Genomic DNA, 22464 nt, shown 5'->3' with positions numbered 1-22464 from the left:
AGTCTTGTCTGACGACTGGCAGCTTTGTCATAAGGAAAGTTAATATCAAATCCTCTGAATATGTTTTATTCATATTCCTGCTAATTCTACCCTCAAATACACAGCAGATATAGTTCTTCTGGATCGGGTCAACAGCGCAAAACTAATGGAAATACTGACCATTCATTTGAGTCAAAACTCTTTTTAGTGTATGTAAAAATTGATCTTATCACGTATATTCTTTGGAGTTACACCACACTTTGCATATTTAGGCTATATTGTAAATATTTCCTCCTAAATGACAAAATCCTTCAAGTCTATCTCCAGAAGATCCTTAATAAATAAAGGTTTGGCACGTATTTCAAGGTAAACAAAGATATTTTTTGTCGATATGATCAGATGGCACAGGTCTGTATGTCACAGATGAAGTGTCTCTACATGGGTCGGGCTGGTTCCGGGTTTAGACCCACGAGTCTAACGGAGGGGGTTTGTTGTCCATAAGCCCCACGGCAGGACGGCCAGCTCGGATGAAGTGCTTCCTCTCATTGATTGCCTAAAATATAAAATATGGACAATTAGTGCGTGGACAGAGACTTACATAATCCCATTCTACCCATTAAAATTCAATTCTACCCCTAAAATAAAACATTTTACCCATTAAACCCCATTCTACCATTAAACCCCATTCTACCCACTAAAACCTCATTCTACCCACTAAAGCTCCAATTTTACCCATAAAAACCCCATTTTACCCATAAAAACCCCATTCTACCATTAAACCCGCTGCTGTTTTAATTAACTCTTTATTCATTATGAAGTAAGTCGTTGTTATTGCTTTATTAAAGGATAATTAAGGTGTCGTTATGTTAAAGCAGTGAACTAACTCCCACTTCCTGTTTGTAGCGCGGCGGCTAGCAGGTTAGCTCTGTCCATTTATATAAACAGTCTGTGCTAACTCCTGAGCTAACTCCTTCGTTCATTATTCATGAAGCTTAAATCAGTCTTAATAAACTCTTTGTTCATTGTAAATTGGGTTGTTTGTGTTTTTTTAAGGTTAATTATGATGTAGGTGCAAGTTACTAGTATTTTTTAAAGGTGTAAATTTTCACTTTATGGACTTATTGTTCCATAAATGAAGCTGGAACGATAAACTTTGGGCCTCAGTTTTTATCGTGAGTAATTTTTCTTTATAAAAATGGAGGAGATTTGAGGTATTTTTGCTCTAATACGATATGATTTAAGCTGTGGAGGCGTAAACGAGTCCCTTTTATGGCTAATTATTGGCACGTTCTGTTTATTTGTTACAGCTCATGTCTTTTAATGAAACAGTTTATTTAAAATGGTTCATTGGGATTATTTTGTTTTATTTAAATCTTAATCAGTGACATAAAGTAGTTTCAATATTATCGTTTATTACAATATTTCTCTGTAGCAACGTATCACGCTTCAAAAAATGCTATTGTGACAAGTCTAGTGGTGGCTACTTCTCCACATATCTGACCTGTTGGCCTGTTAGCGCCCCCTGCTGTATGGAGGTAAGTTTAAAGGTGCTGTATTATGTAAAACTGACAGTTGTAGCTTTAAGTCGTGTTCAAACGCCCTTTCCTCCTCTAAAACAGACCTGGAGTTGTGTTTTGTTTAATTTATTATCAGTCTGTCACATCTCCAAAGCTCAAAACGCTCTGTTCCACCTTGTGATGTCATCAAGTGGTAGTTTTCAAGTTAACAGCTCTATTTTTTATTTATTTTTTAACCTTTTGTTCAGCATAAATTGGTAATTCCAGGAGCTGAATCGATCCAAACGATTCTAAAAATGAAGGCGTGCGGACTTTAAAAACACAGTCGGAGCACTTCCTGTATCGCCACACGATGACATCACAAGGTGGAACAGCGTTTTTTTTCAGTTCGACAGAAGAACTCAGCCTAAATCTGCAGGTTCGTTTTCGTTTTTTGTGAATAAAACATGTTTGCGATGGGGGTTAGAAAACAGCATAACGTGTGCGCTTTAATGCCAGCCATACTGCGGGACATTAAAGCAAAGCCATAACGCACTGTATCCATGGAGACGAGCAAACCATCCTGCACCTTTAAGCTTATATTCAAATATCATATCTAGTCATTCATGATGTTGTTGCCGTAGATACTAAAAAACCCGGGAGCTTCTTTCTCTACCGGAAAATGATACGTTGAACTTTCCATCTGGCGAAGGCGAGGAGCGTGTGTGTGTGTGTGTGTAGGGGTGTGTTTGTGTGTGCGATTCAGGTGCGTTGTCATCTGTGAAAGTGATTGTACCTGAAGACCCTCTCTCTCCACCACTGACCCCTTCCCGTCGCCGACTCTGTCATTTGGCTCCAAGGTGGAATACACATCTGCGAGAGGAGGGAAAATAATCACATCAGCCACACACTGCGGCGTCGGAAAAAAACGTAGCTCCGGGTGCTTTAAAGACATAAACCGTGAAATGACAAACACGACGCTTTTTAAAAGACGAAAAAACCCACCACTTACTATGTACCGCGTGTCTCCGTTCAGACGTTCGAATAAAGCGTTTCCCATTTATCCGCGTAACAGAGTGGAGCGAGACACCACTCGTTACGCCCGCTCTGCTCATTTTTCAAAGAGTGTTTAACTTATCTCTTTTATTCATAAGCTTCCGGAGACTATCCCCATTTGGGAAGTCCATTCAAAAGGATCGTGTTGAGGGAAAGCCGGAGTACGCGTGCCCTTTTGGAATACCGTCCAAATGAGATGTGGCCGCTGATGCGTGAGCTGCGGCGAGAGAGACGGAGCGCGGCCAAATAAGTCTGCAGCCCTGATAACCTTGGCAGCACATCGGTGGTTCAAGGCGGTGTTTTAGAAGTGGAATACGCTCCCGGGAATGGACTGGCGAATGTCTTTGTCCCGGGTTTAAAATGCGCTGCTCCTGGACGTGGCGCTCGTTTTTGGTTTGCGTTGTGTTTTTTTTCGTCGCAGATGATGATGAGGCTCACCTTGGTTTTTATCCATGAGCGGTAAGGTGATGTCGTCGCCGCTCTGCTTCCCGCTCTTGGACTTTTTGGTCACCCCAGTCGACGGCGGCTTTGAAAAACAAGAGAAATTAAAGATAAAAATGAATGAAGAGGATATATAGTGGTTTAAAGACAGACACTACAAAACTTAGATGAACACAGAGTTAAACACAGTCGTCCCTCGTTGTATCACGGTTCACCTTTCGCGGTCTCGCTGTTTCGTGTTTTTTTGTGTGTAATTTTTCATGCTTTTTTCGTTTGTTTGCAAGTTTTCTCCCAGACAAAACCCACTATGTCGATGAAACGTTCTGCACCGACAAAGGCGCCCACGGTCGCTCCCAAAAGGTCGAGGAAGACGCTAACCATCGCAAAAAAAAGTTGGACTTCTGGACACGCTGAGGGAAGGTAGAAGCTCCGCGGCTGTAGGGGGCGCCATCACGGAATAAATGAATCTTCAAGGAGGAAAATAACGTGGTTTCCTTCTATAAAACTGTACTTATTTTTAAAATCGACGAAGGTTTGAGCTTTGAGAGAGTTTAAACAAGAGAGAAATGTGAGAAAATGTTAACGCCTGTGTGAGAAAAGTGTATAAAGTGTGTGGTTAGGGGTTTTACAGACAAAAACAGAGAGAATAACTGTAAAAAATAAATCTGATACTTCTTTTGCGGGTTATTTTTAGAACATAAACCCAGCAATAAACGAGGGACCACTGTATTCAGACTGTCCATCTCTTCCTTCATTTAAAACATCATTAACGTGTCGTCGTTTGGTGGATTTGTCAGTTGCCAAAATCTTGTTTATCACGATCCATTTGTCTGTTGAAAAACGATCCTTATGACCGACACATCGTTAAAACTCTGTTACACGACGCCTGGACTTTGCTAATTAAATATTATAAAACTTTTGACACTTTCATGCGTCTTGTCAGATGCAAATATGACGTTGGTATAGGATCTATTGTGGTCGGGGTAATAAACGACGTGAAAACAATAGAGACACATTCACCGTCAAAGTACATATTTCTTGCTTTTTCTTTTCTCGCCGACTGACAGTTTGACAGCGGCTGATAATTGACACACTTTAGCACAAAGGCAACGCCGCGCGGACTCAAAACAACTATTTCCAACCTCAGACTCAGACGTGTATTGTTTTTAAGATAACGACATGAGCGGACCGCGTGTGTCGTACCTTAAAGTGACTCTTGGTCCAGCCCGCTTTGGTCAGAGTGTGTCGCAGATCCTTGTACGCCCATATTGTCTGCAGAACGTGAGAGGCGGCCTTGGTCTCTCGCACTGATTGGCTGCGGACAAACCATTAGAAACAGTGATGAACAGCGGCAGACAGCTCCGAGCCCGCTGTCCGCTTGATTAAAATCTGCCTCCGAATGCCCCCGGACGCACATAAATAAACCCGGTACGAAGCCGCGGCACAAACACGACTTTTGACTCTAACGGGGGCGATGTTTGAACGCCGTACCTCGACTTGTTGATGGCCACCAGTTTCTGCACGGCGTGTCCTTGTATCAGAGCTCGGGCGTTCTCGGGGCTGTCGGTGATGATCTCGTGGATGGTGTTCAGAATGGAAACGACCGTGTCTCCTTCCAGGTTCTTTGCCGGATGCTGTTGTCCACATGGCAGGTTGCCCACGAGGTCTCGTAAAGCGTAGCTGCCTGCATTAAAGGAGCACGTCAGTCAGTCGAGCGTAGAGTAACTCCAGACGAATTTACATCAAGGAACCGCTCACAGATTCACAGGACGGTCTACACGAGGCCGAGCTGTGGACCGACATCTGATCGACGTTTATGTCAAGAGCGGGATTTCAACGCCAAACCTTTGAATCAGTGGACAAACGCTCTACCATCTGAGCCACTGTCGCTATAATTATACATAATAATTCTGCTTTATCGCCGTGTTACGTTGTTTTATTGCTCTAATATGTCAAATGCATCGTGAGTCTTAAAACATGTCGACAGCCGTTAATCCCTGAGGAAATATTTCCACGGAGAAACAGGCCGGTAGCATTAAACGTTTGGTAGCATTTAGCAAAACGGTAAGTTCCAAATAGTTGGTTATTGTTATTTTTTCAAACCTTTTATTACTTTGATATAAATGTTTCTTTGCTTATTAGAATTACAACATCAATACAGTGTCTCGAACAAAGAAAGATTAATATTTATCCACAGTTTCTTTTGGCTCGTATATTTGCCGTTGCCACCGCAGACGCTATAACGAAGTGACTGAGTGAGTGTGACGTCACCCACAGCGTTCAGCTCCAGTCAAATGAAGCTCATCGAGGCTCGAGCGGTTATCGCGGCTAATTTGGAGCCGATTTCCAGCTGCACGTCTCATAGCAACTAAAGATCCAATCCGGAGCGACGCTGTTGAATGAAGGTGTCGCTCCTTCCCGCCCACATCGCAGGTTTAGCAGGAAGCGGCGCTTAGCAACGCTGTCAATCAAACCTGTTGCTAACGCTAACAGGAGCGACCTCGGGGAAAGAAGGACCTGATTTGTCTGTGATTAATGTTCAGATCTTGATTTACAGACACAATAGTGCAGAGGTGTCAAACTCAAAGTCACAGAGGGATAAAATTAAAAGCTGGGACTAAGTCTCGGGCCAAACTAAATATTTATTGGAAAAATTCAACAACATCTGCATGTTTTTTAGACAGGGTGGGTTAAATTTGAGTGAGGCGACAGGAGCAGATGCTAATGAGTATCAACAGAAGTGGTAGTATTTGTAGTATTTGTAGTATAAGTTGTGTATGTGCTGTACTGGTGCAGCGGGGCAGCTCTAACAAATATTTGATATGATCTTGTGGGCTAAATATCATTATATTCTGAGTCTGACATGTCTGCAACAATGAAATAGAGCGGGTTAATACGAACATTTAACACCAAAATGACGAGTCTGAAGCAGCAGGTGCAGAGAGAGGACACAGTTTTTACACAGAAAGTGAATTGGAGCCGGAAACGCAGACATACTCACTTCCTGTTTGGAACGCGGTGGCGGCAGGTTAGCTCTGTCCATTTATATAAACAGTCTATGGTTTCCACATCAAAAGCATAAACTCTGACAATGGAAAAGATCGGACACACTCTTAAGGGACGTTCCAATATATATATCTTTCTTAAATATGCAAAAGAAAAATTGGATATAATAATTTGATGGAAGTCCTGTATTATGAACCTATTTTGTTTCTTTTTATCGCTTTTTTAGTTTTTTTTTTCTTAATTTACTCATTTACTTACTATTTAGTTTTATATATTATTTTTAAAAAAGCATAAACTCAGTATTAAATGCGTCACAGTGCATTTTTAGGCGTCTTTCTCTCTCTCAGGACACTTTTGTTTGTCATTTCATAGAAAACACTGCCAAACCCACATCTAAAAAAAAGTAAATACGACCGTAGTGAACTGCACACACCGATCAGGTCCTTATTTCTCCTGTCCATGGCCAGATTACGGAGCGCGATGGCCACAGCTCGCACCACCTTGTCCACATCCGACCGCAGCAGCTCCACCAGAATGGGCAGCCCTTTCTCCTTCCTGACCGTGGCTCGGATGTAGCTTGACCACTGCGAGCGCCGGCCGTAAAAACAAGGAAATACGAAGATGTCAGCCATATGTACGAAAGCATCGGGTTAGATTTGACTTCAGGGACAAAGGGCTTATTGTAACTACCCTCCTGTCTGTATATAAACCCCGCAGATACAGTATCATGTCTAAAAACAATGCATTGAAAAGATTATATGCAGTGGAAGGTACACATCACTAATTTAAGTGCTCCTCTGAGTGCAACTCCATTTCACAGCTTTAGGACTTCCTTTAATCCGAGCAGTACGATTATAAAGCACATTAATGATTCCGTTAGAGAGAAGCAGTGAGAGATAAGTGCTTCGTTTTATTCAGGTGAAAGTGGGCTGAAAGTCCTGCAGTTTATTAAATGCAGATAGTCTCTTTAAAATTAAACATCGGGCAAACTGTTTATCAAATCTCTTATGCCAAAGTGTATGTCAAAAGAAGTTTAAGCTCTGTAATTACATAGACGTTTGAGTGAAGGGAATAAAAGACGTCGGAGCGCGGTGTTTAAGCTCAAAATGTTCACGTTTCTTTATGACAATGGACCTCGTCTGGATGAATGAGGGATCGTGTTTTGACGTATTTGGTTCGTTTTTTTCTAATTCTGCATACATTCCTGTGCAATCTCTCAGTTGTCCGGGTCTGATCCAGAGCAAAAGATGGAATTAAATCTGTCAACTGGACAAATCGTTGTAGGAGCGAAGACGTTTGGCTGCTCGTCCAAGTCGTTTCTTCAGTTCTGGTCAGATTATTACTGGACACTGCTTTATATCTGTCTGAAGGGAGGAGTTAACTACACTGAAACTGTAAACAGCGATTGTCTCCTGTTTCAACCTTTAACGACCCTGCTGTTCTCTTTGTTTGGGTCTGAGGATGGAGTTATAGATGGAGGATAGATGACGTCTCTGTGCACATTCCTGTTGTCTTTCCTAACAAAAATATCTTCTTTAACTCTCCTCTCAAACCATTTCTTTTCTGTGGCTCAGATCTGACCCTCACTCTGTTCAAAGGAGAGTTTAGTGTCTTTGAGATGCAGATGAACAGCAGACTGCGGTCCTGAGCTGCTCTCTCTCGGTGTTGGTTCATTCTCTTATGAAGTGGCTGTTTAGTTTTAGTTCAGTTTTTGTCTTAAAGTGTTGAAAAAGACCTGAATTTCAAACTGTCTGAAAATTCTCTGAAGTTTTTTGCTACGTAAGGAAGAGTTACACTTGTCCTTCTCAGTTCAGATTCCCCGTTCTCCTGTTTTGCTTTGTTTTTTTAGCTCTCTTAGATCGACTGAAGTCCCATTTTGGATCTCCACAAGCAGACAGATATAAGGCAGCAAGTCTCATCAGAACTGAAGACTTTTTGTCAGATACTACAAATACTGTAATTTAATGTACGTAAAAGCAAAAGATGGAATTAAATCTGTCAACTGGACAAATCGTTGCAGGAGTGAAGACATTTAGCTGCTTTTCTTATAGTATTTGTGCTTTTTGAGTGATTTTGTAACAGTACTACAAATTTGTCCGACGTTTACCATGCGCTTAAGAAATACTGATACTTAAATACTATCGGTATACTACATAAAACGGTATCCTCAGCTGCGGTAGGTCCTCAGAGGAAGGCCGTTGCCGTGTGAGTGTCAGAGCGTCGTACTCACAGCCCACTGTCCGGCTGCGAGGTTCTGCAGAGCCCCGGCCGCCGCCTCTAGAGTGTTGTGGTTGTGGCTACAGGTGAGTAGAGCCAGGTACAGCCGCACCACGTCAGGCTGATACAGCAACTCCAAACCTGCAACACACCGCCGCAGCACAAAGTCAACAACACCTCACTTACTCCAACACACGGGTGAGTTATTTTAGGTCACGAGACAAACATATGGCTTCTGTTAATTAATGTGTGAAGGGGAATTGTGACTCCCGCGCAGAATAGCTTTTTGTGGCGCAAAAAAAAAAAAGGGGGATTGGATCGTTGACAAGTGCGACGAAGCTGACCCCAAAAGGCTGTCAGTCTGATTTGCATTCAGTGGATGGAGCGTGGGAGGCATAATCTCGCCGTCGCTTCTCCTCAGACAGTGGCATGTGCATATACAGTGTTCACAGCGATAAAACACGACTGTCAGCTCTGTTATAGTGCACTCTGAGAAACCTGCACGCAACAGGTCTGTTCTCACGCCACTAACTCATTTCATACGATTAATAAACGACTACGAAGATTCATGCTGACTTTTTATCCACTAATATTGCAGTGTGAAGTCATGCCGTGTTTAAATCCAGGCAAAAACATTCATTTCCCACATTCTTGTTGCAGCTAGTGTGCTTTTAATAACCTGTAAAATGATTAAAAATGGTAAAAAATCACTTCAAAAAGTCTGGTTTGTGCTTGTTTATAACGAGCAAACCCAAACGGTATAACATGTTTAGTAAGAACTGTGATGCTTTAGAAATACCAAACTGTTTAAAGTGATGGAAATGGCGAGTGCGGGTTAGGATTAAAGCAGGTCACGTCTGAAAATAGATCGCAGACGTCTTTTTCTTTTGATATTCCCTGACCATCGCCAATAAGTCTGCCCCCTCGTCACTTCTTCTTCATCTTTTGCATTCAGTGTACAGTATTTTCTGGACTATAAGTCACTCTGGAGTATAAGTCAAAAATACATAATCATGAAGGAAAAAGAAACGTGGAGTGACTGTAAAGAAGATGTGAAATTATATCCTCAGATGCGACTTGTATTCCACGTATAAGTCACTGTATCTGAGTATAAGTCGCACCCCTGGACAAACTATGAAAAGACAAAAAAGTGCGACTTATAGTTCGGAAAATACGGTAATTATGATCCATTTTAACGCAGACGATTCAAATGGAAATCATGCTAATGCCATGCACTAAACGAAACGGAACGCTGATGGTGACGTGGCTTGTGTTTAGTACAAAAACCTGCAAACACCGAGATGAATCCAAGCGTTTTTCTTACGTATACCTTTCATTTGCTCAGGGCGTTTAGGTAAATCCAATGTACCATACTTTCTGTCCATAAAGCCATTTTTCCAACCTGCACATCACAGATACAAACATGCACACAGACTCCAGTTTTATTACAGCTCACATGTTCAATGTCAATGAATTCAGTGTGACACAGAAGCACAATATTATTCTTCCAAAATATTCAGAAGCGCACTGACCTTGATTGAACCACTCCTCTAATGAATACGGCAGAAAAGAGAAGTGTCAAAGGTTAGAACTGGGAAAAAAACACACAGAGGCGGCACACACTGGCACTAATGGGTTAATCTTTGGGTTTAGCTTTGTTTAAAAAGCGGAAATATTGGTCTAAAATATAAAGTTTCCACCTGCTACAAAGCGCAGTGTATCACCGTCTCCTGAAACTGTACTCTTATGAAATATTCACACATCAAGAGACACAAAAGGATTGAAGCCCACAGCTGCTAAAACCCCCCCAAAAAATCTTCCAATGCAGTTTTTTTTCTCGCTGCACAAAATAGTTTAAGGCAAAGTAAGACTGTATGAAGTGTGCAAAGACCAGGAGTTCAAACTGAATACATTAAGATTGTGCTGGCCTCATCACACACTCACCTTTGGGCCTTTTTCCACCAAAACAGTCGTGCTCGCTCTTCTTCCGCGGGTGACCTCCTGATCTCATCATGTGGGGCTCCTGAAAACGCTCGGCTCCGGGGATTTCTTTGTGGACGTGGTAGGAGAGGTTTCTCAAAATGCACACGCAGTTCTCCACAGACTATGAACACAACACCGCAACTTATTTCATTAGGATTGACCCTTCCACCAACTCTTTTACATTAACTTTACCATATTCATGACATTTAAATACACTTGGTTATACATTTTCTCATTTGGGTGCACACGATTTAGTTCATTTCTGTTTAAATTTGATTGTGGATGTCCTAAAGTCCCAGTTAAACCTCGAGGGGACGGGGCTTTTGCTGTAGTGGATCCCAGACTCTGGAAAAGTCTTCTTCTGTGAGTTAGAACAGCCCAATCTTTAAATAAATGTTAAATCTTTGGTGAAAACGCATGTGTTTCCTCTGGCGTTTAACACGAGCTGAGCGAGACTCTTGTATTTGTTGTGTTCTATTGTATTTTTGCATGTTTTGTTGTATAAAATTGCACTTTATATTGTGCAGAACGTGGTTTTTAATGGGTTTTATAAATAACTTTGACTTGACTTGACAGAATTGACTAGTTTCGTTTTGAGTTGCCAGAGAAAAGACCCCAGCAGGAGGAGGGAGGCTCTTAAAAGACCTTGGCAGAGCAGAGCAACACTTTCACTTTTTTTGTCTGGGAACGCCTTGAGGAGGAGCTGGAGGACGTGTCTGGGGTGAGGGAAGTCTGGGAGTCTCTGCGTAGACTGCTGCCCCCGCGATAAGAAGAAGAAAATGGATGAATGGATGGACTTTAGTGTATTTTTGCTAATTTACTTTGCTTAGTTATGTTATTAATCAGTGTTATTATCTTCTGTATAGTTAGAATTATTTGCTTTATTGTTACGTTCGTAGTTTTAGTTGATCTTTTAGTGTCCTAGCGCCCTCTTGTGTTCATTTTGGGCTGGTCTTCTTGTATTTAAACACATGTTCTTGTCTCTGGTCGGGTGAGTTTGGTTTTCGTTCTGTTCTGGTTAAGTTGACCTCAGTTGGGCCCAGCTTTTTGTTAATATTATTTTGTTTTTGCCTTTGTTAAGTTACCTTTCTTGAATCTATAACATTTAAACTTATTTGAACAACTTCGTCCTTACACAAACACAAGCTATGTCTTCAATATTTAGTTTTAACCCTGAGGCTGACCCTAACCCACTTCTGTGTCCTGTCCACTCAGAGGACATAAGACGAATGCCGTGTTTGTGAACCTTATTGTCCGTGTCCTTGGTCAGCACGGCGGTCTGAAGGGCATGAAGCAGAGCGTCCACCAGCCCCTCGCACTCCCTCAACCTCTGGCGCGCCTCTGCCCCGTCCGAGCTCACGTTCCTGCGCCCAGACAGTTTATTGAGTTAGCGTTTTACATGTGTCGTTCTTTATTCCACGTGCAGCCCTACCTCAGACATCCAGAGGTGTTCTTGAAAACGGTCGTCCACTCCGCGCTCTGCATTTTGGAGGGGTCACTCGTGTCTCTCCTCCAGCCGGAATGAGGGATGATGATTTCATCTGTCAGGGTTTGAAGGCCGTGGTTGATGACGGACATCTTCAGAGGCTCGTGCGAGGAGAGGTTCCAGAGAGTTCCTGTAATAAAATATGACATCGTGTTTGTATCGCAGAAGGAAAATCAAATCTGTCAACTGGACAAAACGTAGTAGGAGTCAGTCGAGTTCAGATTACTGCTGGACTCTGCCTTATATTTGTCTGAAGGAGGAGCTAACGACACTGTTTCTGTTTGTTGTCTAGGTCTATTGTGCTAACTTAAGTGTGCACTGTGCCTGAGTCCTACTTAGCATAGTTATTCAAGCCTCTAATGAGTGATTTCACACCTATTAGCATCCTGGCTAGCCCTATTGTTCTCTTTGTTTTCTTTGTTTTGCTTTGGGCCTGATAAAACTGACAGGAGAAGCGGCTTGAACGAGCAGCGAAACGTCTTCACTCCTACAGCGTTTTGTCCAGTTGACAGATTTGATTTTTCTTTTGCGATGGATCAGACCTGGACAACGGGATTACACTTTGTCTATTTCATGTTTTTTGGGTTGTCTGTGGGTAAACTGACTCTCACAATAATGAAACGTGCATGGATCGATGAAGTGGACACTCAAAAATGGTGAATCCGTGGACATACTTTACCTGTGACGAGCTCTTTCACCTCCACGCTGCTGGTCTTTCTTAACAATCGAACTAACGCCTGGATCCCGTCACAATTCTTTATCGCCATTTTGTTTTGGTGGTCTTTGCCAAAGGAAATATTGCGCAGGGCTCCACATGCTTTGCGGTGGACTTCCGGTTTGGGATGGTCCAGCAGCTCGACGAGCACAGGCACGCCGTTAAGCTGCCGCACCTCCTGCTTGATGTGGTCGTTCTCGTAACACAGATGCTGCAGATAGGCAGCGGCGTTGGACTTGACCGGGTCCATGGGGTGGTTGAGCATCGCGATGACTTCCTGCAGGTTCGGGTCCCTCCATCTCGGGTCTCTGCGGATGCTGTCCAGGCTGACCATGCTGCTGCGTTTGTGGGGGAACTGTAAGGTCTGAGCGCGGCACATGGCCTGGAGGAACGGGTTCAAGTTGCCCTCCAGCTGCGCCATGAACGCATCGTCGTATCCAGACCTGCAAAGACACAAGTATCGCGCGTATGAGGCGTCGAAAGAAACTTATGGCTCGACATTTTGAAGAACAAAGCGCGTGCGGGTGAGTTTAACGGCTTAAGTGACCAGCCTCCATCTTGTACAAACAGTTCTGTCACTTTATATGGGCTGAGGGAAAGCTTCTGGCACCCAATAACAGGTGAAGCCCTTTTATTTATTGACTCCGCAGCCGGCTGTCATTCCCGATTGATACTAGCGGCTCTTTAACTGCTGTCCATCTGTCTCAGTTTTGTCCACGCTGACTCTCTGGACAATGGCCCCGGCTGCAGCACACGCTCTGGGTTCATGCGAGCGTCTCTGTCCTCTGCGCTCACCTTTCACAATCTGACAATGAGTAACTAGAAAATCAAACGCTATCTTTTTATTCGGGTGATTCGGGAGCGGGACGGCGCCTTCACCTCGTCCCGGCTCCTCTCCAGCGAACCACAACCGCACCTCTAATTACCCAGAAGTCCTATTTATACAAGCGCGGCACCGTCTGTCTCCGCTCTCTCGACCCCGCCTTCACTCTCTTGTTCAACTTTTATCCTGAAGACCTCAGCGTGTACAGAAAGAGGGCGGGTCCTGGGTTAAACGCCCGAAACAGCGCCCCCTGTCCTGAGTCTACACCAGCCTCCACCTCGATTCACATCACGAATAAATATCTTCATCGTACATCGTTTATCTACCACCGTAATGACAATAATATAACTTTTCCAGTGGAGTCTGTCATTTATACTTGTCTTTATGAAGATGTTATTACTTTCCCCAGAATGTCCCACAGTATGGCATTAAACTGACACCACCACGGCAAGTTACGCGACAGATCTGCGGAGAAGCGAACCCTCGAGATACTTTTGAGATATAAAACACACGTAATTACTGTATATAAAAAACATTCTAGATCAATTACTGCTGCACTGTACAGTAAAACATTAAAGAAAAGCAATGACAAAAGAAAGCAGATGGATCCTCCACGAGAAAAGGTACAATACGGAACTTTAATGCTCTGTAAATTCATGCTTTATTTATATAACTCTGCTTTTTCAGTCACGTAACGTCAGATAAAACGTTGCCATTTAGTTTATTTTATTTATTTATGTTATTTTTATTTTATTTCGTGAAGAACACACATAGTACAAACACATTCTTGCAGTTCAAATATTACAGTATTATTATTCAAAGTACGACTTACTTATACTTCAAAGTGCTTTTCTTAACTGTACCATGTTCTTTTTGTCCCATCCCATTTCGGTAAATTAAAAGAGTAAAAGGGAAAAGGGGAAAAACAAAACTATTTACAAGAACTGAGAAGCTTACACTGTGTATGTATTTGCGCAATAAAATTAAATTATTGCACAAAACGGACAAGTCACAAAAAATCTACTTGATCCACTTGATCCAAATACAATAAAATTTGTTCCTTTGGATGTTTTTTGTGTAAATTTGCTTTTCCATCCTAAATATTTCAGATACGTCATCAATCCATCCACTGAAGACGAAGCAGAATTTAGCCATTTTTAAATGATGTTCTTTTTACTTGCCGCCAGACGTCGCACTGGAGTATAAGTCGCTCTGTGTATAAGTCGTACTGGAGTATAAGTCACACTGGAGTATAAGTCATACTCGAGTATAAGTTGCTCTGTGTATAAGTCGCACTAGAGTATAAGTCAAACTAGAGTATAAGTCGCACTGGAGTATAAGTCGCTCCTGAGTATAAGTTGCACTGGAGTATAAGTCACTCCTGAGTATAAGTCGTACTGGAGTATAAGTCGCTCCTGAGTATAAGTCACACTGGAGTATAAGTCACACTGGAGTATAAGTCACACGGGAGTATAAGTCACACTGGAGTATAAGTCACACGGGAGTATAAGTCACACGGGAGTATAAGTCACACTGGAGTATAAGTCGTACTGGAGTATAAGTCACACTGGAGTATAAGTCGTACTGGAGTATAAGTCGCTCTGTGTATAAGTCACTCCTGAGTATAAGTCACACTGGAGTATAAGTCGCTCCTGAGTATAAGTCGCTCTGGAGTATAAGTCACACTGGAGTATAAGTCACACTGGAGTATAAGTCGCTCTGGAGTATAAGTCGCTCTGTGTATAAGTCACACTGGAGTATAAGACGCACCAGCCAAAAAATGCACAATAATGAAGAAAAAAAACCACATATTTCACATATAAATCCTATCTGAGTATAAGTCGCACCCTCAGCCAAACTATGAAAAGTGCGTTTTATAGTCGGTAAAGATAAATGTTTCTTCTCACCTGGTTCTCGAGGGCTCTCTCAGAAGCTCCATGGTGGTGATGGGTCTAAACGGGTGTATTCCCCCCAGCGTCGCGTAGGTGCTCGCCGGGTGATCTTTCATATCGCACGGTGTTTCCGCACGTTCGCGCAGACCCTCCTCTTCCGTCTGACTCCCCAGGATGGACGGCGTGTAGCTGTCTCTGAGGAACGGCAAGGTGTAGTGGGCTCCGGGTTGGAAGGTCTTCGCCGGCCAGTACCCGTGAAGCGTGGCCCTGGACAAGCTCCCGTATCCGCCGCCGCACAAGTCTCCGCCGATGGTCCTGTAGCCATCCGGGAGGGCGTAGACCCGGCTCTCAGGGGGCGCCGCTGGGGTGTCGGGCTGAGGGGCAGTGGTCGTGGTCGTGGTGTTTGTGGTCAGCGTGATGGGGCCGGACAGGGTGGAGTCGGCCTCAGGAGCTGGCGTGTCTGCTGGAGTGTTATCTTGAGTCACGGGGGTAGACGTGAGTTCAGGCGAGCCCAGCGTCAGCAGACTCTCCACGGCTTCGTTCAGAGCCGCTTGGGCGTCGATCTGATCGGGTTTAAGCTCTGGATCCACCGCCTTCGACTCCTGTGAGAACGGACACACCACAACCGTTACCTCCAACGTCCAATCACGCTCGTCTTTAACTATCACGTTTGTCTGAAAGGTCACGGGTGCATCTGTGCTGCTTCAAATCCTTCATTTTTTGGCACATTTACAGACAGAGCTGGGGCTGTTTGCTCTTCGTTTGCTGGGACGAGACCAAAACCACGTCCCCAAAACCATGTCCCAGTGTGTTTCTCTCCTTTTCCAACAATAAACCCCAACACACCAAAGTATTTCTGTGATTTCTCAATGATCAGTCACTATAATGTCAGCGGTTCTGTGGCTTTTCGCACCCCGGCGGTAAATAATGAATTTGTTTTTGGTGCCAAACTATAAAGACTTCATCTGGTTGAAAGTGAGTTTAGATGAGTCTGTGATGAAACAAGCCGAGGTCCAGAGACTGATTGTAATGAGAAGTTGGAAATGTAATTGACTTTTGTAAACTGGTTTAGGATCGTCTCAGAGCAGCTGGCGACTCACACTGAGACTTTTCCTGTTTGATTTGGCATAATACTAATATCTACTTTCTTTTTACAGCAGTTGAGCAAATTGGCCCGACATGTGAGACTTTTATAACGAGCCATTAAAGGGACGTTTTCCCCATGTACCTGAGATATTTGAGACAGATATATTGTATGAATAGGTCAAAATAAGTCCTCTGTAAACTGTCTGCAGCTAATAAGGGCCTGGAAAACAAACATAGATCCTATAAACTACAGAAAAGGGCAATAAGAATAATTAATAAATCAGGATTCTGTGGTCTCACTAATGTACTGTTTATGAAATCGAATATATTAAAGTTTACAGATATATTTAAGTAAAGTTTTTGACAGTTCTGTTTTGTGAATGAGGAGATTCCCGTCAGCATCAGTCCTTCTTTAACTTGAAAAGTAGTCGTTATAACTTAAGAGGTTTACTTCAGTTTGAAATAATGTGTCTGTCTGAGGAATAAGACTTTGGAATGAGCTCGATGATGAATTTAAGTTAATTAAAATTCAGTCTAAAATCAAAAACACTTTAACATATGCATTTATTCACACATTTACACTGATGTAGGTTTATCTGTGTTTAAGATACTGATTAAAGTAAATGTGTTGCGTCACGTGACTGTGGAGCATGTCATGTGACTCTGGAGCGAGTCAAGTGACTGTGGAGCGCGTCATGTGATGGTCACGTCGCTTCAGCCTGATCCTTTTTTGGTGGCAAATAATGAAGAAAATGTTTTGTTTTGTCTTTTTCAAAAAACATTTAAACAACTAAAATAAAAATAAATTCATTCATTCAACTATAAAGTATTTTAATGTGTCAGAATCAGGAAGTGCACACATAATGGTAATGCTAACAACTAGCATGTTAGTTGAAATGCTAGTTGTTAGCATTACCATTACAGCAAACTCCAAAATAACAAAACTCACTGTGGTGAATAATTAGGACGTTCTGAATCCATTATAAGATTTGACAAATTTGGACGACTGAAAACTGTTTAAACTGCACATTAAAATCATTAAAATCAGGTACAGCATCTTTAAAAATGTTTCTTTACAAATCTGTAAATATCATTATAAATAACTGAAAAACTATAAACAGACTGTAAGATAAAATTACAGATGGACAATGTGAAAAGAGCAGTAAATATGAGAATATTGTAAAAGTTGTCTAAGCTCGTGACCTCTGTGTAAAAGTTCATCTGTGTAAAAGTTCATGACCTCTGTGTAAAAGTTTGTGACCTCTGTGTAAAAGTTCATGACCTCTGTGTAAAAGTTTGTGACCTCTGTGTAAAAGTTCATGACCTCTGTGTAAAAGTTTGTGACCTCTGTGTAAAAGTTCATGACCTCTGTGTAAAAGTTCATGACCTCTGTGTTAAAGTTTGTGACCTCTGTGTAAAAGTTTGTGACCTCTGTGTAAAAGTTCGTGACCTCTGTGTAAAAGTTTCCTAAACTCGTGACCTCTGTGTCGGTCTGCTGGGGCGTGTCCGTCTCGGTGGAGCTCTCGTTGGTGGAGGTCACGGCGGAGGCGATAGAAGTGGGCGTGTCCAGTTCGTCGCAGTTGTCCAGAGCTCCTGGGGGGTCCGGGGCCCCCTCCTTCATGTCCTGGGACAAGGGCAGCACTGGAGGCCCCTCCGAACCCTGCTCCTGCTCAACACAAAGAGCTGCGTGAGTGTTATACAGCAGCGCGCTAGGCTAATGTTAGGACAATGCTAGGCTAATACTGGGCTAATGCATTATGTTACTGTTTGTGTACAGTCAGAGGGACAGCAGCGTGCAGGGCTAATGCTAGGCTAATGCTAGGCTAATGCATTATGTTGTTGTTTTCAAACGGTCAGAGGGTAAAGCGACGCATTAAAGCTGATGAGAAAATGGACACACTTGACACTGGGCTCTGTGCAGCTGTACTGTGTGATTATCACATCATTTAGCGGGATCATAAAGCCACAGCGTCTAAAATGGCTGGTTTGAGCTTGTTCTTTAGAAAAATGTGTTTTATTTTGTACAAAGGAAAACAGATGTAGGCCATGAGCTCACAATAACCAAACGACCTGTCGCCTGATCCTGCGCTTGGCTCCGTTTCATTAGCTTAATGTTGAGCTCGGTTTATCTTCTGTATTGTAATAGCTCTGAGGTTTGTTATTGACAGCGAGAGGAAACTGCAGGGTATTTATCAGACCAGGGCATCTGGCTGAATGATTGTTTGTGCTCTGTGCTTCTGTTTATTCCAGCAGTAAAGAGTCAGGCCTTATGTGCATTTATACAGTGAAATTAAGAAAAGTAATTATGTGTGAATGACAAACTCATTTACACGATGCAGTAGTTTGTATAATCCAAAAACTGTGACTTTTTTTGGCCTGTTCCAGATTAGAGTTTGTGAATTTTAGGCTGCACATGCTTTGGTCAAAATGTGAAATCATGGACAGAACAATTATAACTACAACTGGAATTCAAAAAAAGTATAATGTTCTGTGACTGGATCTGTTTAAATAAATCAAAGATGTGGCACAAAAAGTACCTGCGGCTGCAACTGGGAAAAGTTTGGTGAACCTCCCACAGAACGACAGATTCTCACGATACCTGAGTCCACAAACTCATGAGAATCCATCATGGCGTGGACTTTCTGTAAGGTTAATCGAGTGGGCGGACCAATCACAGAGCAGCGATGAGGTTTGTGCAGGAGCCAAAGGCCAAACGTCCAAACGCCAAAACAAACACGGCGACGCCTCCAGACGCTCCTCAGCCTGTGAGACTGAGCTTTCCTCTCAGGTGGACGTAAGAAAAGTTTGATTCTTTGTCTCGTTCTGTTGTTATGACACTTTGACCATCAGATTTAAATAACCGTCATGATGTCCCGTGTTTCCCCATCAATTTCAGCGAGCGCCGTCACAGATTGATAATGCGTTTGACTCATTTCAGAGCGACACACTTCAGTCCAGAGCGGTTTATGAAGAGGCCACACAGGTGTTTAATGTCTCTGCTGGAGTCGCTGCGTTAAACGTGTCCTGTCCGCGCCGCCGTGACTCATTATGTGACATGTGACCTTGAAGGACGCTGTGATGGAATTTGATTTGAATATTATTGAGATGTAAATGGTGCAGTCGCTGTTGCTCGGGTAAACCATGCTGTTCTGTGTTTATATTTAGTTTTCTGTTCAGTATCAAGCCGAGCTGGGATTTGCACTTCTCTTCTACAAATGGCTTTCATTTACAAGAATGCATTAATTATTCAACATTTTGGGTTGGAATTAAACGGGAAGTGGTGACTGTAAACATCTGCAGCGTGTTGGTCCTGTCTACAGTATACTTAGTGCACCTAACACCTCTTTAATAAATAAATGGCAGAACGCAGCACAATCGCTTTACACAAAGTTGCAAATCAATTTTAGTTTCAAGACAATGAGCTCAATACGTTTTGTTGCTGAAATAAACAGTTTGTGCTGCAATGTGCTGAACGCTGCTTTGAAATAAAGTCATGTTTTAAAACATCACTGAGCTAAAAATCTATGAATCTTTACTTTAGGGAGATAAAAATCAGACGCAGTGACGTGGACCAGGGGCCGATCGGCTTTTTCAACTTTTACTTAAATACTTGAGACTGTAGCTTCAGCCAGAAGACGAGTCTATACAGATGTAAGAGGTCACACATAACAGACTGTGAGCTGCTCTGGGGGAGGTAGACTGGATATTGTTGGGTGGGCAGTGCAATATTACTGCAAAGAGCTGCTGCTGCTGTCCTCTCTGCACGGCTTGATTAAGGATTTGGAGGATGATAATGGGCTGGGGGGACTGAAGAGGCCTGTGTGCACTGTCCCCCGTCTGAATCGGGCTCCGGGGAAGGCCAAGCCGCTCTGAGTCAAGGCTCATTTAAATAACTTACTGCACCATCACTAAGTGGGAACATGCAGCCAAATAGGTCAAGATGACGAGGGCAAATTTGACTGGAGATCGGTCGTTTTAACGGAGAGGAGGGATTGAAAGCTGTTTGTGTTCCTCAACAGTTACCTTAACCAGAGAGTTCTATTGATTTGTATCGATTTGGAACTTGAAAAGATGTGAAATGTGCTGCTGCCGTTCAGAAGGAAATGATCATCAACACTGTCCGCAAAGTTTAAACCAGTTTTCCTTCGACTGGAGCAAATCAGGTTTTTCGTAACATCTCATTTTCAAGGGCAGCACTAAACACGAGCAGAACATGACTCAAAGTTGGAAAAATGGAGAAAAAAGAAAGAGGTTGACGTAGAGACAGAAGTGTTGTGTTTAATGGACGTCTGTGCAGGGGCCCGAGCTGCATCTCGATCGAGCTCGAAGCAAAATGAACTTTAACAGTTTTTGAGTTTCGTCTTCATCACGAGACGCCCGGACGGGTGGAGTTGTGCGTTCACACCGTAATAAAACACGACGTGAGCTCAGTGATGTCAGAACACATCCGTCACAACTTTGTCACAGCTCGTCGGCCCCGGCTCCATCTACTCAACCTCCGAGAAAACACGAGAACCAGAGCGAAACAGATGAACCACTTCTGTGCAACTAGAGCAGGGCTTTCCAAACACTGGGGCCACAGCTACACACTTATGCAAATACAAATATCACATTTATTCTCTTGAAATGGAGTTTGTCCCAGCAGCAGTTACAGCGCAGTGTGTGGCCATGTTTTTGTGTAATATGTATTTATTTTGGACAGCCCCCTTGAGGCGCATCATTTCTTTTTCAAGGGGGTCCTCCTGTCCACCACAGCAAATGACGTCCCCCTCATCATCATTTACACAGTTATTTGACCAAAGTTTTTCGCTGCTCTTCCAAATCTTTTGCATTAATCAAGGCTTTAGACAGAAACAAGCAGCGCACTGACATATATTTATATCTGATGTATTAAATCTCGTTGTAAAGATTCAGATTTTAACTGCAGTACAGGACGCACAGCGAAGTCAAACATGTTCCCTAAATATTTGAGCTTTTTCATGCAAAGAAAAGAAGCCAGTGCCTCTCCAAAACATGCAAACACTCTGATTATGCATGTGTAAAGTTTTTTGTTATTGAGGAGCCTCCCATTTGCACCCTGCTCCTCAAATAGTTAAATGCTGCATGGTCAAATTTAATGTCTCTCTGATACATCATGGCAATACACTAACACAGTGTGTGCAGCATTCTCCCCAGAGGGACAACCTCTTTAACAAAGCAGCCACAAATCATCCCTGTGCATCCTTTAGACCTGCGCACGCCTGTACATCACACTCTATAGAGCTAAACATTCTTGATAAAGCTGTTAGCAGCATGTCCCTATGAGCACACACAAGGAGACTGCACCGAAACAGCAGAGAGGGAGAGAGGGAGAGGAGGAGAGGAGGAGAAGCGACTCATGCCCATTTCATTCATCATGACACAGCCACAATGTATAACAAACTGACTCTATATGCTTCTCTCTGCTGCAGAAACGAGAAAAAAACCTGCATGATAAAAAAAAGAGGGAGGGTACAGTGACAGCAAATAGAGCCATTCCACAACACACTCACCTCCTTCACTTCGGCTGGCATTGGCAAATTTGCTTATCTTCCAAACAAATGAGGAACAAAACGCGTCTCCCGCTGAGATCAGGCTTCTGTCTATCCCTCTTCTCCTCTTTTTTCCCCTTGGAGCATCACAGGCAGTTCAAACATGTGCAGCCATCCTTCCTCTGTGCTCTCTGCCAGCACGTTCGCTCCTCTGCTCTCCCCTCTCTCACTTCTTCTTCTTCTTCTTCTTCCCTCTCCCACCTCCCCTTCCTCTCTTCTTCTTTCTCTCCCTCTCTCTTCTTGCTACTCTATTTCTTTGCAATTGCCCCCAAATACAAACAGCCCGGACTCTGCATCTCTCATCTCTCTGCCTCTTCACATACACAACATGCCCAGAGGAGAGGCTGTGAGAGGGAGGATGGATTGTGGTCGCTCTGATTAGCACACTCCCCTCCGCGCCGCTGCTGTGATCTGTACCGCAGTTAATGTGCATGCTATTAGCAAGGTGCTGAATCAACACATGTATGCTGCTGCCGTGCGACGGGGAGCAGGCGGAGGTGAGCGCAGAGAGCCGCAATCCCCCCCTCACACACATGCACCAGAGCGTCTCCCCCTCTGGCCAGGCACAGGCAAGGTGCAGCTGAGTACACTTTGTGCGAAAAAAAAGAGACATGGAGCTGGAGATGTGCTCTGTGAGGATGTGAGGACGCGAGAAGAACAGGTTAAAAGGATGCGTTTAAGTTGCACACAGTTGTATTTCATGAATCAGACCCT

General features: G+C 43.2%; 1 protein-coding gene across 1 annotated transcript in view; it reads right to left on the bottom strand.

Annotated features, from left to right (window-relative positions):
• arvcfa (ARVCF delta catenin family member a) overlaps positions 1-21866 on the bottom strand; it is a 22112-nt gene extending 246 nt beyond the window's left edge. Inside the window, exons 1-16 of the mRNA XM_033988921.2 lie at positions 21712-21866; positions 17661-17846; positions 15110-15696; positions 12344-12822; positions 11611-11794; positions 11425-11542; positions 10140-10299; positions 9728-9745; positions 9526-9597; positions 8209-8336; positions 6412-6562; positions 4464-4656; positions 4176-4287; positions 2970-3057; positions 2272-2348; positions 1-532 (exon numbers count right to left, since the gene is read on the bottom strand). The exon at positions 1-532 is cut by the window's left edge and continues 246 nt beyond it. Coding sequence (XP_033844812.1) covers positions 440-532; positions 2272-2348; positions 2970-3057; positions 4176-4287; positions 4464-4656; positions 6412-6562; positions 8209-8336; positions 9526-9597; positions 9728-9745; positions 10140-10299; positions 11425-11542; positions 11611-11794; positions 12344-12822; positions 15110-15696; positions 17661-17846; positions 21712-21732 — 2667 coding nt within the window. The 5' untranslated portion in view covers positions 21733-21866 and the 3' untranslated portion in view covers positions 1-439. The remainder of the gene's footprint in view (positions 533-2271; positions 2349-2969; positions 3058-4175; positions 4288-4463; positions 4657-6411; positions 6563-8208; positions 8337-9525; positions 9598-9727; positions 9746-10139; positions 10300-11424; positions 11543-11610; positions 11795-12343; positions 12823-15109; positions 15697-17660; positions 17847-21711) is intronic.
• Between the last annotated feature and the right edge of the window lie 598 nt (positions 21867-22464).

The sequence above is a fragment of the Periophthalmus magnuspinnatus genome, chromosome 23, assembly GCF_009829125.3.
Source record: "Periophthalmus magnuspinnatus isolate fPerMag1 chromosome 23, fPerMag1.2.pri, whole genome shotgun sequence".
Taxonomy (NCBI): domain Eukaryota; kingdom Metazoa; phylum Chordata; class Actinopteri; order Gobiiformes; family Gobiidae; genus Periophthalmus; species Periophthalmus magnuspinnatus.
The sequence above is the reverse complement of the archived record's forward strand: the minus strand, read 5'-3'. Positions and strand labels throughout refer to the sequence as shown.